The sequence below is a fragment of the Micromys minutus genome (genome assembly GCF_963924665.1).
Source record: "Micromys minutus genome assembly, chromosome: 17".
Classification (NCBI taxonomy): domain Eukaryota; kingdom Metazoa; phylum Chordata; class Mammalia; order Rodentia; family Muridae; genus Micromys; species Micromys minutus.
Genome location: NC_137952.1, coordinates 33,128,186 through 33,151,274, shown reverse-complemented (window position 1 = coordinate 33,151,274; position 23,089 = coordinate 33,128,186). Strand labels below are relative to the sequence as shown.

Sequence of the window (23,089 nt, the reverse complement as noted above, 5' to 3'; positions counted from 1 at the left end):
CATAGATATGTATAACTTTGCTTAGTATATTTCAGTAAGGCTGGAAAACTAGAAGTAAAAAATAACCACTGTGTCTTCTATTTTTTGTTCCTCCAAGCCAAACACTGAGAAACTGTCAAAACTGCAGTGGACTCATACTAAAGGAATTCAATCAGGAATATTTATGATTCTAAATTTTGCTATTTTTTCTATAAGAGGTATCACTAGGTCAACCAATGACATTTCAATGCGATTTTAATTTAGATAGGGAAATTACATTACGACTAGTTTTCTAATTATTACAAAGCTATTTTATAGGAGAATGCTTTCAGTTTTTTCACAGATACTAAAGTAATTGAAAGATAATAAGCCATCAAAGCAGTAGTCTACACATAAACAATCCCTCAAAAACATGTTTTTAGAAATCTCTTGCAAATTTTGTGAGTTTTTTGATTATTTTGAAATTTGTTTTAAAAACTTAATAAAATAATGCTATGGAGTTAAGCTTTCAATTTTAGATCATTAAACTCTGTGGTTTGAATTTACTCAAGATGATGTAAAATATGTATTTGTTCAGGATTATTGGCCCAGGGATGTTCATATTAGAGATGGTGATATATGGGAAAACACTCTGAAAAAACTAGAAGAGGATGTTTCCTATACTTCTGTTTATTCTCATCTGAGGACCAATGTTCCTCGACTCTATGAAGTCGTCAACAGCATGGAGTCACAATTAAAGGAATGCTCACATCGTTTGCAGCGCCATGCCTCCCGATTACTTGAAAGTAATAAGATGATTTTCAAGAAAAGTAAGATTTATTTTTATATAAATAAGGCAAATGTTCATTGGTGTGTGTGTGTCTGTCCACATATGCTTCCTCTATGTTCTCATAAGAATAACTTCCAAAGTTTAAAGATTTTTAAAACTAAACGTTTGAAACTCTCATCATCCATCAGGACCTAGTAAATACTTGTAGGTAGTCCCAAGGATGAAGTCTGAAAGAAAGCATTACTAGAACAAGCCCAAGACCGTTAAAACCCTTGTTAAGCTGGAAAAGAGATAACAAAACATGGGGATTCGGAGAAGCAACATGTAAGAAGCAAGCCTCAATCAATAGCAACTGTAGAAACCAGAGTAACTGAGGGCTGATCCACATGGTCAAGTTTAACCCATGTGGGTATACTTAGTGTTCAGTGTAGTAGCCAAGAGCGGATCCATATAGTCAAGGTTAACCTGTAGGCATAGTCAGTGATGAAGAAATGAACTGTTAGATGCACACCATCAAGCAGTGGTAATTTTTCATCTTTAGTATTTGTATACTATTTTCTATCTAATTGAAAATAAGGGTTTTTTTATTTCTCTTTGTTCTACTACTTTTATTTTTGTCTCTGTCTGCATTGCACTTCAAATACTGTATTGAGGAGAGAGAATGGAAACCCTTGTCTTATTCCTGATTCTAATGGGAAGGAGTTCTTCTCCTTTTAGCATTAGATGTCCTCTAAGGAATGCCTTCATTGTGCCCCATAGATTTTGTCATGTTTTGTTTTCAGTTCATTCATATCTAAGATTGTTTTCCTTCATGATCCTTTTCTTGTCTAACTACCATTTGGTAGTATTTTTTGAGGTTTTCTTGAGTTTGTGTACTTTTTTTAGTTTCTATTGCTGTTGAAATCCAGCTTTATTCCACTACAGGCAGATAAATAAAAGATGTTATTTTAGCATTCCTCTATTTGTTTTGACTTGCTTCATGTTTTATCTTCTGATCAATCTTAGAGAGAGCTGAGGAGAATTAGTACTCCCTAGTGTTTGGTTGAATTGGTCGGTAGATGTCCATGTGGTCTACTTTATTCACCACATCGTTTAACCCAGTCTTTCTCTGTCTAGTTTTGCCTAGGGAGGCTTTCCACTTGTGTTTGTATGTGGCTTGCTGAGTTTTTCATTTGATGCATCATTTCAATTTGAGTTTTTATCAGCGGTGTCCTATTTATTAAATTCTGTATTCTTGTCTTGGAATGATTTCTGCCTTTCATTTGTCTCTTTGTCTTGCTTTATGTACTAAATCTAGCTAGCTGAACTGTTTGAAAAAAAATGTGACTTGTTTGTTAGATATTGGTTGAAGTAAAACATTATTCACAGAAGTATCACAGACATGAAAGATAGGGCTTGATATTTTAGAAAAACGAAAGGAAACATGATAATAGTTTCATTACGTATTCATTGCGGGTGTGTGGCTTGTCAGAACTGCTAGTTCATTTTCACTGAACAGCTTTGTATATAATTTATTTCAATTATCCAGAATGTCCTTGGTTTTGCCTTTTTTTTCATTATTGTCAATTCCTTTTCCTTAAAGGGCCGTATGGAAACCTGGAGTGCTACAAGACCTTCCTAAGAGAACACCATAGGCAGAAGAAGATAGTGGTATGACTTTGGTGTTTCTACCAGCCCTCAACATGTATTTTCATAAAACATGTAAATGCTACAATTTACAGATAAGAACTGATAATGTTTTTGTAAATGTCCCTTTCATCTTCAGTGAGTAACATTTCTGTGTTGAAAATATAGAAATGCATTTTTTGACACTCAATATTAGACATAGTGTGAAGCACTGCGGTCACTTAGAAAGATTTATGTGCAGTTTTAGTGTTATTGCTTCTCGCAGCCTACTGGTGTCCTCTGAAGCATGAGGCAATTGCAAATGCGACACAAAGAGTCTCTGTTGTTTCCAGTCACAGCAAATGGCATTACAGCTAACAATTAGGTGGTAGAATCAACTGTCATAATAAAAAGTAATAGCTATTACTGGCTCCTCCCAAAAAAATATTGGAACACTGTCATATCATCATAAGTCATTTGATTTTGATTTTAATGTATCTATATGTCTTTTCCTTTGGTCATTTAGTGAATGAATCATGTGAACCAATGCTTTATTAATTATCTTGAAATATAAATATTCTACTGGGTTTACTTATCAGGATTTTGATGTAAAAATTCTTTAATTTATAATTATAAATAATTTGTTTAAAATTTTTCCAGCTTTCAGATCAAATGGAGACACAGAAGAATATAGAGGTATTTTAATTTTCTATACTGCTGGATTATATATCAGGTATACTATGTAGGGCCAAGAGAATGGTTATAATGCTGTAGATATAGATATACATACATTTGTGCTCAAAAAAAGAGAGTTGGGAACAGGCTTAGGAGCCTTTCTATGCTGCTGCCCAGTTTGTTTCTTTATGCATAGTCAACCTAAAATACTTCATCTTTTGATTATATACCAAAATAAGTTCTGAAATAAGATTCTGTTTTGTTAAAAAAAAAAATTGGCTCACAAATATGCAAAGACAGTTAATTTCTCAGAAACAAAATACATTAAAACAAATTTTCCTGAAAGAAATACATGATTTTTAATATAATAACATAAAATAGCATAATTATGTTGGTTAAATAATAGTTAAATATTCATGTCTTCTAAAGTCATATGAAACCACTATACTATGAAGAGAATTAATTTCTGTTAAACAACATTTTCATTTTTTCCCAGGGTTGCACCTTTTTATTCAAACAAAATGAACTGACACAATTACCCAGACATGTGGATGCTAAACAGATTTTTCTTTTTGTTTTAAGAACCCATAACTTTGAGGTATGTAAGCATTATTTATTTTGATCCTATAGTAAAACTTGAAAATGTGATTTTTAATGAATCAGACTTGTATTTAAAACCATAAGAAGTTAGATGTTAAACAAAAATTGATTCTTTGAACATTAAATTTGGAAGGAAACATTAGTGGTGTCTAACCCAGTTTACCAGAAGAAAATGGGTTGGTGTCTTAGTTACTTTTCTATTCCTGTAACAAAATACTGTAACCAAGCCAACTTACACCAGTATTTATTTGGGCTTATGGTTTCAGAGGGTTAGAGTTCATATTGACAGAGCAAAGGCATGACAGCAGGAAAAGCTGAGAGCTCACATCTTGATTTCCAAGTAGAAAGCAGAGAGAACTAACTAGGAATGGTACCAAACTTTTGAAACCAAAACCCACTCCCAGTGACATACTTATCCAATAAGGCAACACCTCTTCTAAGGACCATGTTTCAAACATAAAGGCATGTGGGGGGCAATTCTCATTCAAACCACCATAATTGGTGTGTTGGCATCTCTAGGGTCTTGATGCTAGTGTCTATTGACTGGAAATATGATGATGAAAGTGGTTTTTCTTCTCTGTTTCCACTCTTATTAACTTGGGTATCTTAGCATGCTGTTTTTATTCTGAAATGACAGATATTTGCCATGCATGTTTATTACTATACTATCCAAAATACCCAAGACATAACCAGCCTAGATGCCTATCAACAAATTAATAAATAAAATGTTATGGGTGCACATATAACACTATGGGATTTTATTCAATAATAAAAAACTGATTTTAAGTTATTTCTATGAAAAATGGATTGAATCGGAAGTCATCATGTTAAGCTAAGCAAATAAAACCAAAATCAGGAAAAAGTCAAGTCACATTTTCATTTATATTTGTTTCTCATATGTGCTGTGTGCACGTGTGTGTGTGTGTGTAGACCAGGTGAGGTGTGTTCTAAATGGAAGAGAAGGGAGCAACAAGGGAGGGTATTGAGAGATCCAGATAAAATGTTACTTGTTTTCTTTCATATGCAGAATATAGATATATTTCAAAAACAGAAAAGGGAGCAGTGGGCTGGGAGAGAATGGGTAGGGGAATACTGTGTGTGGGCAAGTGTGTGCAAGACATGTCTACATGGAAACATTGATGAGACCTAGTGTTTTTACATCATCTAAGAAATTAATTTAAAAATCCTTGTGAATATGAGCATAAAATGGTCCATTGAGTCTTCTTAACTAAGTAAAAATTTATAGTTTCTAGTATTTATGGTAAGTATACTTAACTTTAGGCACTAGCGTTGGTGAATTGTCTGCTTAAGGGAAATGTTTAGATAAATTCATGAGAGGATTTACTGAGTTAAAGTCCATGACTAAGTGGATATGTATCTTAAGTTTTTAAGAAGTGAGAAATCTAGTACGTTTCCTGCATTGTTGGTGTGCTTGGTTTTGTCTACACTATCCTTGCATTAGGTACTAGCCATGTGCAGTTTGTGAGCAAATAAAATGTGCTTGGTATGACTGATAACTTTACATTTTTATTCAACTTATTTTGATAGATTTATATGCAAATATAAAACTAATATTTAATCATTAAAATAGTTATATTTGGAATAAAGTTACAATATATATTACGATTCTATTTTATGCAAACGTGTATTTGTATTTATGAATCTTGAAATACTATTATAGTAAATCAAGATGTGAGCTCTCAACTTTTCCTGCTGATAAATATAGTGTTTAAATCAAGAAGTGATATTAGGGACAGAGCGGAGCCTGGCCTACCTGCCAGGCGGAACGGCGGCTTATAGAGGCTGAGCAACTGGTGAGTGGGAGACCAAGACTGCAGGGGAGCAGAGAGATCTTTGCGGAGTGCACACGGAAAGTGCACACCATAACTCGCCCTGCCCCGCCCTGCCCGATCCAGCGATTGGGAACAGAAAATTAGAACTTCTGTTTCCACCCGGAGGCGACTTCCGGACGAAGAGCGAAGCCTGGCCTACCTGCCAGGCGGAACGGCGGCTCATAGAGGCTGAGCAACTGCCATTGGGAACAGAAAATTAGAACTTCTGTTTCCACTCGGAGGCGACTTCCGGACGCAGAGTGAAGCCTGGCCTACCTGCCAGGCGGAACGGCGGCTCATAGAGGCTGAGCAACTGTGCCTGATCCAGCAAACAGAAACAGAACATTGGAACTTCTGCTCACACCCGACGACTCTGAGGCATAAAACAGGGCTTGACCCATCTGACACCTCAACCAGTGGAGAACCAGGGACACAGACCAGATACAAGGGAAAGGTAAGAACATATCACTGACAACAAAATGGCAAGAGGAAAGAGAAAGAGTATATCCCAAGGGAACCAAGACAATCTAGCAACACCAGAGCCCAGCTCTCCCATAACAGCAAACATCGGAACTCCAAACACTCCAGAAAAAGAAGACACAGACCTGAAATCATGCCTCAAGACGCTGATAGAGTTAATTAAACAAGAAAGGGAGGAAAAGCAAAAATATTCAGAAGCTTTTAAAGAAGAAACAAGAAAAACATTCAAAGAACTCAAAGAACTAGAGGAAAACAGAAACAAAGAAATAAAGGAATGGAAGAGGGAAATTAAAACAGAGATTGACACAATAAAGAAAACACTAAAAGAGATAACCCTAGAGTCAGAACACCAAAAAAAGAAATCAGGAGTCACAGAAGCAAGCATTTTCAATAGATTACAAGAGATCGAAGAGAGAATCTCGGGGGCAGAAGACAACATTGCAAACATAGACAAAACAGCCAGAGAAGATGCAAAAAACAAAAAGCTCCTAACCCAAAATTTCCAGGAAATCCAAGACACAATGAGAAGACCGAACCTAAGGATAATAGGAATAGAAGAGGGAGAAGAGTATCAACTAAGGGGCACAGTAAATATCTTCAACAAAATCATAGAAGAAAACTTCCCTACCCTCAAGAATGAGATGATTACGAGCATAAAAGAAGCCTTCAGAACTCTAAATAGGTTGGACCAGAAAAGAAATACCTCCCGACACATAATAGTAAAAACATCAAGCGCCCAAAGTAAAGAAAAAATACTAAAAGCAGTAAGGGAAAAAGGTCAGGTAACATATAAAGGCAGACCAATCAGACTCACACCCGATTTCTCAACAGAGACTATGAAAGCTAGAAGAGTCTGGACAGACATCATGCACCCCTTAAGAGAGCACAAGTGCCAGCCCAAGCTGCTATACCCAGCAAAACTATCAATCACCATCAATGGAGAGACGAAGATATTTCAAGACAAATCAAAATTCACACAATATCTGACCACAAACCCAGCACTACAACGAATTATAGGTGGAAAACCCAATACAATGAGGGAAAATACAGCCTAGTAAGAACAAGAAAACTCCTAAACAAGAAAACTAAAAGAAGAAAAAAACACAGACACAACTCAACCCAAAAAAGCAGTAATAGCAGGAAACAGAAACAACTATTCCTTGATATCTATTAACATAAATGGTCTCAACTCCCCAATAAAGAGACATAGACTATCAGACTGGATACATAAACAAAATCCAGCCTTTTGCTGCATACTAGAAACTCATCTCAGAGACAAAGACAGACACTATCTCAGAGTAAAAGGGTGGGAAAAAAAACTTCCAAGCAAACAGCTCCAAGAAGCAAGCTGGAGTGGCTATTCTAATATCGAATAAAGTAAATTTCCAACCAAAAGTTATCAAAAAAGATAAGGAAGGACACTTTTTACTCATTACCGGGGAAATCTGTCAGGAGGAACTCTCAATCCTTACCATATATGCTCCGAATAAAAAATCACCCACATTTATAAAAGAAACCCTACTAAAGCTCAAAAAATACATTTCACCCCACACAATAATAGTGGGAGACTTTAATACCCCACTCTCACCAATGGACAGATCATGGAAACAGAAACTGAACAAGGACACTGCAAAACTAGCAGAACCAACTAGAATTAATAGATATATACAGAACATACTATCCCAAAGTAAAAGAATACACCTTCTTCTCACCACCCCATGGCACCTTCTCGAAAATTGACCACATAATTGGACACAGAACGAGCCTCCATCGATATAAGAAGATTGAAATACTCCCATGCATCCTCTCAGATCACCATGGTCTACAGCTGGTCTTTAACAACAACAAAGACAACAAAAAGCCCACATACACATGGAAACTAAACAATGCTCTGTTAAAGGATAGCAAGGTCAAAGAAGAAATAAAGAAAAAAATTAAGGATTTTCTAGAATTCAACAAAAACGAAAACACAACATACCCAAACCTATGGGATGCAATGAAAGCAGTATTGAGAGGAAAACTCATAGCCCTAAGTGCTTCCACAAAGAAACTGGAAAGAGCTCACATTGTCCCGCGCAAGTCGTCTCGCCCGCAAGAACGACGCGGCACACACAGGATCCTTCTGTAGCAAGCTTTAATAACTCTTGAGAGGGAGAGCCAAAGCTATACAAAGCGGAGACCCTGAGTGCACCAAACCCTCCCCTTATATAGGGGTTTTGTCTCGCCTCGGACGTGGCGCCTCCTGATGGGCTAGGGCCAAATCATGCGATGTGATGTCAGAAGCGAGCACCCGGGTCTAGGGGCGTGGCTAGGCTTTAGGCGGGCATGCTCTGGTTATTTACCGTTGTTCCTTAATGGAAACCAGCGCCATCTTGCAATGGCATGTAGGGCGGCGCCCCACATCTCCCCCTTTATTATTTATTACAAGGCCAGCTGGACACCCAAAAAACGGAGGGTGGAGATAGAGGCCATTCTCCTCGAATGATCATGGCGCACAATTAGTTGCGTGTGGTCAAGACTATGTACAAGCACCCTGTCAGGGTTGTTGACGTTACCCTAACAGGGCCCTGACCGGTCTCTCTGCCGTTTTGTGAGGGAGGGACACTGGGGCAGGCAACCCTCTGCAAGAAGGCTTGTCTCCCAGAGAAGGCGGGGGCGACTTCTCTGTGCGATGCCCTTTGCTCTACAACCCTCTTGGGCTGCTCAAGCCTGACACTCATCCTCGTGCAGTGTGTCTAAGGACACAGAGGGTGCAAGAGCTATCAGGCCGGCGACCGGCTTCCTACTGTTTCAGAGCCGCGAGCCAAACGCCTGCCGAAGCTCCCTGTTCTAGGGCGACAAGCGCCTGAGTCATCATCATCACATCAGCAACCTCACAGCACAGCTAAAAGCCCTAGAACAAAAGGAAGCAGATATACCCAAAAAGAGTAGACGGCAAGAAATAATCAAAATTAGGGCAGAAATAGACCAAATAGAAACAAAAAGAACCATTGAAAAAATCAACAAAACCAAGAGTTGGTTCTTTGAGAAAATCAACAAGATTGATAAACCCCTAGCCAGACTAACTAGAGGGCAAAGAGAGAGTATCCAAATTAACAAAATCAGAAAGGAAAGTGGGGACATAACAACTGAAACTGAGGAAATTCAAGAAATCATCAGATCCTACTACAAAAACTTATACTCCACAAAATTGGAAAATCTGGAGGAAATGGATGAATTCCTAGACAGATACAAGGTCCCTAAGCTAAACCAGGACCAAGTAAACCATCTAAATAACCCTATAACACCTAAAGAAATAGAAGAAGTCATCAAAAGCCTCCCAACCAAAAAAAGCCCTGGTCCAGACGGGTTCAGTGCAGAATTTTATCAGACTTTTATTGAGGATATAACACCAATACTCGCCAAACTATTCCAAAAGATAGAATCAGATGGAATATTACCCAACTCATTTTTTGAGGCTACAATAACCCTCATACCTAAACCACACAAAGACCCTACAAGGAAAGAGAACTTCAGACCAATCTCACTTATGAACATTGATGCAAAAATACTCAACAAAATCCTCGCAAACCAAATCCAAGAACACATCAAAACGATCATTCATCATGACCAAGTAGGCTTCATCCCTGGGATGCAGGGATGGTTTAACATAAGGAAATCCATCAACGTAATCCACCATATAAACAAACTCAAAGACCAAAATCACATGGTCATATCACTAGACGCTGAGAAAGCATTTGACAAAATCCAACACCCCTTCATGTTAAAAGTCCTGGAAAGAACAGGCCCATACCTAAACATAATAAAAGCAATATACAGCAAACCAACAGCCAACATCAAACTTAATGGCGAGAAACTTGAAGCAATCCCACTAAAATCAGGGACTCGACAAGGCTGCCCACTCTCCCCCTACCTATTCAACATAGAACTGGAAGTCCTGGCTGGAGCAATTAGACAGCAAAAGGAGATCAAGGGGATACAAATCAGAAAGGAAGAGATAAAAACATCACTCTTTGCCGATGACATGATAGTGTACTTGAGTGACCCCAAAAATTCCACCAGAGAACTCCTACAGCTGATAAACAAGTTCAGCAAAGTGGCTGGATACAAAATTAACTCAAACAAATCAGTAGCCTTCCTGTACTCAAAGGACAAACATGTGGAGAAAGAAATTAGGGAAAACGTACCCTTCACAATCGTTACAAAAACTATGAAATACCTTGGTGTGACTCTAACTAAGCAAGTGAAGGACCTGTATGACAAGAACTTCAAACCTCTAAAGAAAGAAATTGAGGAGGATCTCAGAAAATGGAATTATCTCCCATGCTCATGGATTGGAAAGATCAACATCTTAAAAATGGCCATCCTACCAAAAGCAATCTACAGATTCAATGCAATCCCCATCAAAATTCCAACCCAGTTCTTCATGGAATTGGAAAGATCAATGTGCAATTTCATATGGAATAACAAATGACCTAGAATAGCTAAATCCATCCTCAACAACAAAAAAACATCTGCGGGAATCACTATCCCTGACCTCAAGCTATATTACAAGGCAATTGTGCTGAAAACTGCATGGTACTGGTACAGAAATAGGCATGTGGATCAATGGAATAGAATAGAATATCCAGAAATGAGCCCTCATGTATATGGTCACCTGATTTTTGACAAAGGAGCAGTAAACATTCAATGGAAAAAGGACAGCCTATTCAACAAATGGTGCTGGTCCAACTGGCACTCAGCATGCAAAAGAATGAAAATAGACCCGTTCTTATCTCCTTGTACAAAGCTCAAGTGTAAGTGGATCAAAGATCTCCACATTAAACCAGATACACTGAAACTATTAGATGAGAAAGTAGGGAAAACCCTAGAACACATAGGTACAGGAGAAAATTTCCTGAACAAAACACCAATGGCTCAAGCTCTAAGGTCAAAGATTAACAAATGGGACTTAATGAGATTGCAAAGTTTCTGTAAGGCTAAAGACATCGTCAAGAAAACAAAACGGCAACCAACAGAATGGGAAAAGATCTTTACCAACACCACATCAGATAGAGGCCTAATATCCAAGGTGTATAAGGAACTCAAAAAGCTAGACACCAGAGAATCAAATAACCCTATTAAAAAATGGGGTACAGAGCTAAACAAAACGTTTTCAGTTGAGGAACACCGAATGGCCGAGAAACACCTGAGGAAGTGCTCGACATCCTTAGCCATCAGAGAAATGCAAATCAAAACAACCCTGAGATTCCACCTCACACCAGTCAGATTGGCCAAGATCCAAAACTCAGATGACAGCAGATGCTGGCGAGGCTGCGGAGAAAGAGGAACACTTCTCCACTGTTGGTGGGGTTGCAAGCTAATACAACCACTCTGGAAATCTGTCTGGTGATACCTCAGAAAATTGGATATAGTACTACCTGAAGACCCAGCTATTCCACTTCTGGGCATATACCCCAGAGACACTTTAATACACAACAAAGATATATGCACCACAATGTTCATAGCGGCTCTATTTATAATAGCCAGAAGCTGAAAGGAACCCAGATGTCCTTCAGAAGATGAATGGATACATAAATTGTGGTACATATACACTATGGAATACTACTCAGCCACCAGAAACAATGACTTAACCAAATTCTTAAGAAAATGGCTGCATCTAGAGAATATCATCCTGAGTGAGATAACCCAGTCACAAAAGAACAGACATAATATACAGTCACTGATAGTGGGATGCTAACCCCAGAGGCTTGCACTCCCCCAGAAACAACTCACAGACTGTATGAAGTCCAAGAAATAAAGAAAACAAAAAAAATATACATATATTTACAAACAAGAAGACTTTGACTGTTTCCATGTTTTGTTTTGTTTTGCATGTACTTTACGCTTATTGTAACTATTGGGTTTTCAATGCGTACTGTCGGGCTTTTGAAAAAAATCAAGTACTGACTAAAAAAAATATATTCATATGGTTTTATGTGAAAAATTATTTTAATGTCTGAAAAAACAGTACTGACAAAAAAGTATAATTTTAAGCAAAAAATGTTTAAAATCTGTACATTTATCTTTGTTTTGTAAAATAAAGTCGTTTAAAAAAAGAAAGAAGTGATATTAGGGGCTGGAGAGATGGCTCAGCAGTTAAGAGCACTGACTGTGCTTCCAGAGGTCCTGAGTTCAATTCCCAGCAACCACATGGTGGCTCACAACCATCTGTAATGGGATCCAATGCCCTCTTCTGATGTGTCTACCAGCTACAGTGTACTTACATACATTAAATAAATAAATCTTTTTAAAAAAGTGATATTAGTACAAAATATGATCCATTGTTTTCAAATTTTGCAGTAAAGATATAAAGTATTTAATTAATACTTTATCAATAGTTTATTGTTTATTACTTTATTAATAGTAAATAGAATTTGGGTGTTGACAATGGTTTAAATATACTTGGTTAAGTAAAGTATGTCATCAAACTTAATTTCACTCTTGGTTTGTACTGTAACTACTATAATAGTTAATATTATTCATGTGTGTTGGTTAAATATCTGTCAGGCAATCCTCTTACCACCATTATACTCTCTGTACAAAGCATATTTATGTAAGTATATTTAGTAACATATTTTAATTTGTTCTTCATAGGAAAAGGTATTTAAAGTATGGAAAACCCACATTCTCTCAGACTGCTCCATTGCTCTTTTGCATGATTCCTTTTGGTGGTGGTTTCTACATAAGTTCAAGGTAAATGGCATTTTAAAGCTATGTAAAACATTGATTTGTAGCACTATTTTTTTCAGTACAGGCAGTCTTAATATGAATTTTTTACACTGATGATTTTTTTAACATTCCTCACAGACTAAAGTTTCTATTTAAACTTTCTTTTTCCACAGTCGAAATGATTCTTATAAAGATTTCAAAGGATTTGGTTCTTCATCAATCAGATAAGGGAGATCCAATACTATAGTGAATAATAAAGTTGTAACTTTACATGGCATTATATGCTGAACATAACATTTACTACAAGTCAGTAACACTGAGGATTTAGAAAAGAACCTGGTGGTCAGATAGACAGAGAGCCTTTATCTGAAAGAGAAAGGTGAGGATCTGAATCTGGAGGGAAAAGTAAAATCTTGTGGTAGCACCAGAAGCACTGTTTGACTAGCATAATTTCAGAATAAATACCCTAAAGTTGTCTTAAAGCTTGGTTCCCCAAAGTGATGCAAAAAGCTAGACCGTGGCCCATACTGCATCCCTCAAGCCACCATCATCTGAGGACAGTGTACGTGACAGTACAAGCCCTTCACTGGTAACACCACCCCACTTCCAGTACCAAAGTTCACATACAGGACTGTGCATAGTATCCTTCTCCTCACTCTCCACAGGTTGTACCATCATCCCCATCTAACCCCATCCTTGGAACCCAAATCACAGCTATCTAAGTACCATATGCACAGCATGTGTTACACAAAAAGAACCTTCAACTAAGCTGCAGCTTTCCCTAACTAAACCTGGACTAATTCTGATACCTCAATTACATATCCCCATGTGTCCTGAAGACTGAACCTCAGACACCACCTAGCAAGGCCAAAGATGAGCCATGTTTACCTAAAAACAAATAGAAATTCTAATGCCTACTCAACAAGGGTACATCAGATATTCAAACCATACAGCCAATAACACAAAAAATATGAAAAACCAAAACAATATGTCTCTTCAAAAAGTCAATACCCCACAGTAATGTTTCCCAGGGAAACAACTTAGATGACACACAAGATAGGAACTGAAAATAGCAATCTTAGATATGTTCAAGGAACTCAAAGGGGGATATGAGTAAGTGCCAAAATGATGATCTAGAAAACACAAGCAAACAGTTGAGTAAAATAATTAAGACAAAACAAGATATGAAAATAAAACTCAATAAAGAGACAGAAATCCTAAAGAAAACCAAAATGAAATTTGAAATGAGCAATTCATTAGGTCTAATAAGCTCGGTGGTATAAACTGAGTGGAAGAATTGATATCAAGGCTTGAAGACAAGGTAGAAGAATTAGATCACTCAAAAGAAAATGAAAAAAGTCCTTCAAATGCCCTATGAAAGGGGCATTCAGATACTCTGAAACATAAAAGGAACAAGATTATGGAGTATACATAAAGAAGGAAAAGAAATTCAGGTCAAACACATAGCAAGTATTTCCAACAAAATCATAGAAGAAAATTAATCCATACCACAAGATGGAAGCCATGTCTAGTATCATCAGTTAGGCCAAGTACTCATGCCTGTGTATGTCATAGAACCTAGAAGAGAACTTAATACCATTACTTTGTTAAATGGACACAGTATTAAACTGCTTGGTAATGCATAAGTTTATGCCCATAGATTGGTGAAGCCTTTAACCATCATCAGAGAAGCTTCTATTTACAGTAACTAACTGGTATTTTGAATGGAATAGCCCAATAGGCTTATATGCTTGAATACTTGGTTGCCAGCTTCTAGAACTGTTTGAAAGGATTAGGAGGTGTGGCCTTGTTAAAGGAGGTGTGTCCCTGGGGTTGTGTTTTGGGATTTTAAAAGACTGGTGCCATTTCTAGTGTTCTCTCTTCCTTATGCATGAGTTTCAGTATGTGAGCTCTCAACTACTACCTGCTGCTATCCTCCCTATCATTATGATCATGAACTCCAACCCTCTCAAACTGTGAACCCCAAGTTAAGCAGTTTCATTTATAAGTTGCCTAGGTCATGGAGTTATATCATAGCAATAGAAAAGTAATGACTAATGCAGATACTGACAATTGGTCGTGAACAAAGAGTAAGACTTTGGAATTCTCAGTCCTAAATAGGGATTTGTAGTATGCCCCTCCTCCTCAAGGCTCAGTGATACCACACAAGAGCTTATGAAAAGATTGCTAGAGTTAAAGGCAGTCAATGACTGCCATCAAACAGTGTTTTCTAGACATGACATCTGTTGCACATAAGAACTCAGAGAAATGTAACCATCTGTAACATTAGGCACTCATGGTTCACTGAACTAGATAGCTTTAAGGCAGATGATCTAGAAATTTATTTTAGGTCCAAGATTCTATGTATCTATAAATCTTTATTTGTTTTGTTTTGCATTACCACAAAATTAGCAATTTTGCTTTTTTTTTTTTTGCTTTATGTTGTTTTTACAGCTTGTATTGTGAGTTGGAACTCTCTAATCATCTTCTTGTAGAATGAATTTAGATTTGTATTGTTGTCATTACTTCATAGAGTAAGAAGCTAGGCTGCTACATTGGAATTTTATATTGCTGATATTAAATCCCTTTATGTTCGTATTACCAACGAGCAGAGTTTACATTCTTATGGACAGTAAGTAACTGAGTTGTTTATTGTTTCCAGCATGGTAGCTACTGTCTTCACTCCTTCTCCAGATGTCTACATGCTTTCTGTGTTCTAGGCACTATGATGAGGGTTTGAAATGCAGGATGATGTAAAATGTGGTCTTCGCCCTAGTATAATCTCACTATTGTTTTCAGATATGATAGATATATATGGCTGTCATATAGGAGACTGGGCTTCAGTTCTGTCCTATGTAGTGCAGCTAATAAACGGCAGAGCTTCCAGTGAGACTCCACTCTGTGGTGCAGAGAAAATGCCCTCTACATTATCCCATTGAACCACCCTTAGACTAAAACCTTGAATGTTATATACAAAGTATATCACATATAATAACATTATATCCACAACTTTCTAATACAAATTGTAATTGGCTCTAACTTCATACATGCATCTTCTTTAAGCCTAACAAAAGAGATCAAGATTGCTTATTTGACCGAATTTCAGAAAGTTATGTCACACTTTTCATGAGAATACCTTTAAGGAGGAAGGATGCATTCTTTCAGGTAAATGAAAAAACTTAACAGATGCAATAATTATCTTCATAGTGTATGAAAAATATATTTTATTTAAATTTATATGAGCATATTTTGGTTACCTTTCATCAAAAATTTGTCTGATGTAAATAATGGAAATATTGCTAAGGTTTACCACCATAACCATTATCTCAAATACTATGTTCTCTTGACTCATAGTCTTAGAACCTACTTTATTAGGAAACTGGTAACTTCTTTGGGTTGTCATTGTTTTTTTCTATTTATCTATAAAATATAATTTTTTTACATTATAATAAACCTTTTGGTCCATTTAAGAGAAAACAAATAGGTTATATTTTACATAATGAATAAGCTATGAACTAAACACTTATTTTATTTTATATTATATTGATTAATAAGTAAAGTTAATCAAAATAATGCTGTTTTGTAAACTGAGAAAATGTAGGGAATTTCTTAGGCATTTTAAATATTAATACCTAGTATTATTAGCTAAATTTAAGTATCTTATTGCTTTAGTAATCTAAAAATCAGAAGTGTATAAGAATTTATAAAAGTTTCACATTATTGGATAAAACACAAAATATCATTAATGAAAATACAAATTTCTCTAAATTTAAGGATTTTTCAAATATTTACATTCAGTTTTGGTTGACATGTAAGGTATTTCATGTCCATAAAGTGTGTTAGAGGGAAACTATAGTGGATTGGAAACTGAGTTTGAAAGACTTGTCCACTACTGGCAGCACCATCCCATTGGCTGCTATTCTAGAATCCATAAAATGGAGAAAGGACCAACATTAATTTTTTGTTTTCTGAATGTGGGTACCAGTTCCCTCCAGCTGTGGATGCCATAAGTTTCTTTAAGTTATTTATCAGAGTATTTTATCACAGCAACAGGAAAAGAAACTAAAGCCATCTTTTTGTAATTACTAGGAGGCCTAATTTTGCACACACATACACACACATACACAAAAAGAGGACTCAATAAGTCTCTCTTATTCTGCGTTTAACATTTTCATTTTAATTATTAATAAAACTTATGTTCCACTGATAATATGTGATCATTTGGATAATGAAAATATTCATGGCTCACTGCATAAAATTAGATACATCAATATGTCACAGAATTATTTCCCTTACACATCCACCTTCCTGACACCACTACCCAAGACAAGGATGCCCTAAAAAGAATATGTACCAGCAAACTTGGGCAGTGTTTGATTGTAATAAGCATATTAGTTTCCTATGAACTATTATATATTATAATAAACTTAGTTATTGAAAGCAGTAGAAATTCATTTTCTTAGTTAGAGTCCAGCAATTCAAAATGAATAGAATATGATTTTAAAATAAAATTGTTGGCAATGCTGTATTTTTTTAGAAACCCCAATGAGTTGATCTTGCTTTCCTATTGTTTCTGGTGTCAAGACATGACCACACCTTCTGACCAACAGATCCATCACTTCACGCTTACCTCCACTGTCACACTGCATTCTCATTGTCTGAAGTCAGTCTGCTCAGCTTCCCTATGTGATACTAGTAACTACAGTTAGAATCCACAAGATAATCTAGAACGCTCTAATCTGACCAGCATCTTCAGCTTTGTACTAACTGACATTTACAGGTCCAAGGAATAGGACATGTGCACCTTTTGGTTCATTAGTTGGTGCATGACAGTGATCACTAAGTACTTCTAGATTTCTAAAACTTTATGATCAGATAGAGTCTTGGTTTATGATTACTGATAGCTACCTGAATTCAGTGTACCACAATAGTCATATCATTTGTCTTTAATATAAAAGTAGGGTCTCTCTTGATGTTTACCCCTCAAGGAAAGAATGCAATAATTGGAATATCTGAAAGCTAGGCTGTCAAGTAGGAGCATAGTTTGAGAGTGGTCAGGCAGTGGTATAATGTTATAAAAACAGTACTAGTCTATTTGGATAGGCCAGCTCGGTTGTAACACAGCTGCAGGAAAAAGACACAATAGCTAATAACACCCCATGCTAGCTAGGTCAGATCAAATCAACCATAGACTTCCATTCTAGAGAAGCATCTGTGGATTAGTGCTATTCTTTCTCCTAAGGAACTTTTCAATATTAAATATTGAATATTAAATATTAAAAACATATATTATCACCACCTTGTTTCTACATGTACATGTAAGAGTGTAGTTGCACATGGTTCATGCAGAAGTGAGAGGCTATCTTTCAGAAATCAGCTCTTCCTCCCACCATTGCTTCCAAGGGTCAAATGCAGGTTTTCATGACTTTACCCACTAACCTATCTCACTAATCAGTTATTCTTGTATATTGTACATACACTTATAGCAGACTTAATTCTGGCTAAAATGGGCCTCCAAGCAAAACATAGCCCTTCCCTAGATGTGCCTACCCTAGAGGAAGCACTAGGAAGGGCATATTAGGGAGAGGAAACCCACATAGTCTATACTTGCTAGGACCAGGTGGAACTGCTGGGTATCCTGCTCTTCTGAAGAGTGTACTCTGGTTTCTGGTTTGCTTCAGTTAAATCTTGACTGGTTTGCTACCAAGTCCCTTCTGACATCTTCCAGAGCTCAGGAACTAAGAGTGCTGCTGAGGTTGAGACTAGAGGGAAATGGAGGCCTCCCTATAATCATGAAAATTTGGTAATGCTGTGATTTTGTTGATATCAGATTATAGTTTTAATATTTAATATTGATTATAATATATAGTCTTACATGAATGAGTAACTAATACTTTTAAGATATGCTTTTCATTGTGCTCATGAGATTATATGAAATCAATAGCTAGTGAAGACAGTTACTTATGTCTGGAGTGCTCATAGACCCCAAAGCTTCTAAATCTTCCTAGATCCACATAATTTCTAATATATTCTACATGTACCTTATACCCACAGATGATGCAGCTCTCACTGCTCATCAAATTAGTTTGGTTTTGCAACAAGCAGAGACGATTACAGAGATTAATAACTGATCAAAAACAAATAATAAGTGACCATGTAGTATCTACTCCTAATTAATACATCTGGAATGCAACCCCTGAACCTAAGGCACAGGAAGTCTCTAAAAGCCAGGAGACTAGGACACCTGCTGTGGGACAGTGTCCTCTAGACATGACAGAGAAGGAGAGATGATAGGATTTTTTTAACATGCCCTGCATATTAAGAACACAAGTAGACATGCCAGTGTGGACAGGAACATTCTTACAAGGTTTTACCTCTAGCAACAAATGATCAATGGCCACTGAGATGGGAGAACCAGCTTTCGTAAGGATGAGTCCCTGGTAGGCTATCAAATCCCAAGTGGTCAGTCTTGAGCACAAGTATGTATGAGCAGCACTAGACAGACTCAATAGATAATACGTATATTCGGGAAGGAATGGGAGGGGACAGGAGGAGTTGGAGGAGAACAGGGATGGAGATTGTGCAAATACATTATTACTCTGGTGATATTCTAAAAAAAAAATGTTGAAATTTGCATTTTAAGAAAAAGAAGTACCTAGTCAAACTCTGCCCAGCTAACCTTACCCTTTGGTCAAGAATGTCTGCAAACACCAGATAGACTGAGTTTGCAACTGATTTTTGGTCATGTTCCTCAATTTGAGTCCCCCCCCCCCAAAAAAAAAGAAAGAAAAAGAAAAAACAAGGAATTCCTATGCCACAATTCTTTGATCTTGTCACATTTGTTATACATACATTTGTCTTATATATTATTTGTATTTGTATTATCTGTATTCTTTTGTGTATATATACACATACAGTCTGCTAACATAGCTCTGTTGGGCAGATATATCCTGTCTGCTTGACTCAAGCTGTCTACACAACCTTCCAGGAATCATTTCCTGAATCCAGCAGCCTCTTCAATGATAACTTCAAAGAAGACCTAGGAAATACTATTTTCCTTTGGTTGTCAGGTATGCATATGTCCTCTAAGTATGGATTATTTGATTATAAATGTTTTAGATTGCAGTATTTTTCTCCAACAAAAACACTGGTGACACATAAAATATGCCATACCAGTTTCTATTTTTAAATAATCTTTACTTTATTCTTAAATTGTCATTGTGAAAATTGTTTATTAACACTATAGGCCAAATCATTTTGTTTTGTTTTGTTTGAGATGGGGGTCTCTCTACATAGCTCTGACAGTCCTGGAGTAACTATGTAAATCAAGGTTGGCCTAGAACTCACAAAGATCTGTCTGTGGGATCAAAGGTGTACACCACCATACCTGGCAAGCCAAATCATTTCCAAGTTATGGAAGTATTATAGAAAATAGAATTTCCTCAAAACTGACATTTATGTGTGTGAGGAGCAGGGGAGAAACTATGTCAGCAAGATTGTAGGGAAGGAAATAGTGCTGTCATCTAACAATACAAAATAGCTCCGATATAGAGTCATAAACAAAAGTAGCCTGAGGGGAGGTTCAAGAGTCATTAGATCCTACAGTAAAACAGTAGAGAAAGAAGAGGAAAGAGGAGGAGAAAGAGGAAGCAGCAGCCAGAGAAGTCAGCATGTGTAAACTATAGTGAGTACTAAAAACCAATGAGAAGGGCAGAAGCCTTCAGAACCATTATGTGGCAGGCAGTACTGTGGTCCCCAGTAATTTGATTTGCAACAGACTAGAGCAGCCTCTGCTGCCAAGCGCCTCAACAGCAGCCATATTTTCCCAGCAGCTCTCCTAGGTGTTCCCTTAGTACTCACCAACATAAACCTCAGTCGTCTCTTACACAGACACATTAGGGACTTTTGCCACTGATGCACATGTTGCTGTTGAGGACTTTCCAGAGACTTGTGTTAAGCTGCCATTTCTAAAGAGACACTATTGTACTTCCCCTGGACACCACCTCCCAAACCCATGTATACCCTAGAAATTAGGATATTTCTCTATGTGCTCACCATTACTCCAGACCCCAGATATGTCAGTGTGCTTCCACATACTTCAGACATGACAGACACGACTAAAGAGGACTAACCACAGTGGACCTTAGAGCCACTATCACTCCACACATGCCTGTGTTAGCTGATGCTGTGGGTACCAGCGCCACTGCTAATAACAAATAGCAAATGTGCCTGCAATCCAGACTTCAGAGAAGCGATAAATCTGTATAACTATGTACTCTGGAATCTAAATCTTAAAGCAAATTCCAGAGGCAGTGTCCCAGTCCAGACGTCATCTCTGTGTACTCCACAAGGAACCCTGAATCACACACTATTACCAACGTTGTACCAGCTCTATTGCTTCCACACACCCTGGGATCTCAGTTTCCTAAACTGCTACTACCCTGTGACATCCTGACCTAGAGCCAATGCTGCAGGACACCGTCCTCTAGGGGAATAACTTGTAGTACATGGTCCTCTAGAGGTATGCCTTGCCATTGTATCTCTACCATCCCAGGTTTTTCTACCACTGTGGCATGCTAGACCTGAGCAACAAGTCCTGCTAGAACCTAACCCTGGACTGCTGCAGAGACACTCCAAACTGTCCTCCCAGTCAGTGGTACACACAGCCTTTAAGTACCTGAGCAGACCCCATAGTCAATTTCCTGGTGATGAAGAGAATTGGTTACTAATGCAATAGTGCTTCCTTCCTGGTGCCCATGCACACGTTAATCACCTCTCAGGAATGTTAGCTAGCTAGAGAAGTCACAAGTTCTGAGTCGAAGGTTAACTTGTACCATGCTTCCCAAAAATCAAAGCCATGCCTAGAAACTGTGCCGTCCACCCTCCAAGCAAAACAGTGATAGGTCCCCCACCCCTTCAGAGCTAGAGTAGTGCCCTCAAAGTCTCAAGTTCGAGGCACTCCTCATCCCCAGTAAGTAGTGGCATTGCTGCTCTGGCAGAAGAGGCCTCATTGAGGGGTGGCTTGTGGACGAAAGGAAAGAAACACGGCACCACTGAGGGAGTAGTGAGTCTCTGCAACTATGTCCTGAAGAACTAGCTATGTATGGCCAGAGAAGGAAGAACAAATGATCATCTTACAGAAATCCAGTGGGATTCGAGAGAGAACAAGTAGGAGACTGGGTGGGAGCAGAGGGGTGACTTCAGATCTCCACAGAGTCTAGACACAATTTTTTAAAGAACCAAAGAAATCTTAGTACCAAAAAATTAAGCTTAGAGAACTGGCAGATTATGTAAAGCAGAAAAGGGACTGTGTTCTTGAAGACAAGTCTTTTTAAATTACACAAAGAAAGAAGAAAACCCAACAGAATAAAGCCTGTGGGGCTTTAGAATACATTTAATGAACAATTTTTACATGGCCACAGCGTTAGCTTGAGAAGACAGAGACAAAGAAAATATTCAGTGGAGTGACTATGGGAAATGTGTTCCAGCGGTAAATATTAAAAATATAAAAAGGGCACCGTGAAAAGCTGTCGCTGGCTACTCTCTGGCCCCAGCAGCAATCTTGCCCCCATGGCTAGCTCCAGCAGTGACCGCCCATCTCGAGGTTACCTGTCACAAATCTCTGTGAAGATCAATACTCTAGGGGCAAAATCAATACTCTAGGGGCTTGTAATTTATCACTCATATTTATATCAGTAAATTCTCACCCCACAAAATGGCCACACAATAAACTCAGAGTCAACTGATATTGATGTAAACCACCCACCTAGATAAGACAAATTGTCCTATAATTATCCATCCCTTACAAGATATTCATAGCTACCTGTGGCTCTTTAAAACCACATGGATCTGGGTCACCTCTTCCTCCATCTTTTTTTCTTCTCCCTTCTCTCCTATCTCCCCTGCCTCTCCTAAACTCTGCTCCTGCCCTCCTATTCCACCGTCCAATCACAGGCTCTAGCCTTGTCTTTACCTGCCCTCACCTGCTTACAGACAGCAATCTACAGACCTGGCTTACAATAGATGCTTTAAGGAATGTCACCGGCAGATTTGAAAGCACAGTGTGTTCATTACAAGGACCAAATCCTAGACAGTGACCAGTACAGATTTATTTTAGTGCATAGCTTCACAGTGAAAGAATGCATGGTAGCTGAGGCCCTGGGCTTGGTGAAGAAGCTAGTGGCTAGACATCACAGTGAGAAGACAGAAGCAGAGAAAGGCACAGGCCAGAGCCAAGCAAAGGCTGCGATTGCAAGTCCATCCCCAGTCACTTACACCAGCCAGGCCTCATTTCTTACAGGTTCTGCAGCCTCCTAAGATAGTACCACCAGCTAGAGACCAAGTATTCAAAGACATCAGCCTGAGAGGATATTGTATATTCATGCCATGAAATCCTGCCCCTAGCTCCCGTAGGATCATGGCTATCTCCTAATGCAAT

General features: G+C 37.9%; 1 protein-coding gene across 1 annotated transcript in view; it reads left to right on the top strand.

The window, feature by feature from the left end:
- The window catches only part of FAM227B (family with sequence similarity 227 member B), a gene marked incomplete at both ends in the record, with an annotated part of 124,087 nt that overhangs the window by 7,331 nt on the left and 93,667 nt on the right, over nt 1–23,089 (top strand). The window contains 7 exons of the mRNA XM_080930940.1: nt 557–788; nt 2,331–2,398; nt 3,014–3,049; nt 3,525–3,626; nt 12,577–12,675; nt 15,715–15,816; nt 19,595–19,721. Of these exons, the coding sequence (XP_080787066.1) occupies nt 557–788; nt 2,331–2,398; nt 3,014–3,049; nt 3,525–3,626; nt 12,577–12,675; nt 15,715–15,816; nt 19,595–19,721 (766 nt within the window). The remainder of the gene's footprint in view (nt 1–556; nt 789–2,330; nt 2,399–3,013; nt 3,050–3,524; nt 3,627–12,576; nt 12,676–15,714; nt 15,817–19,594; nt 19,722–23,089) is intronic.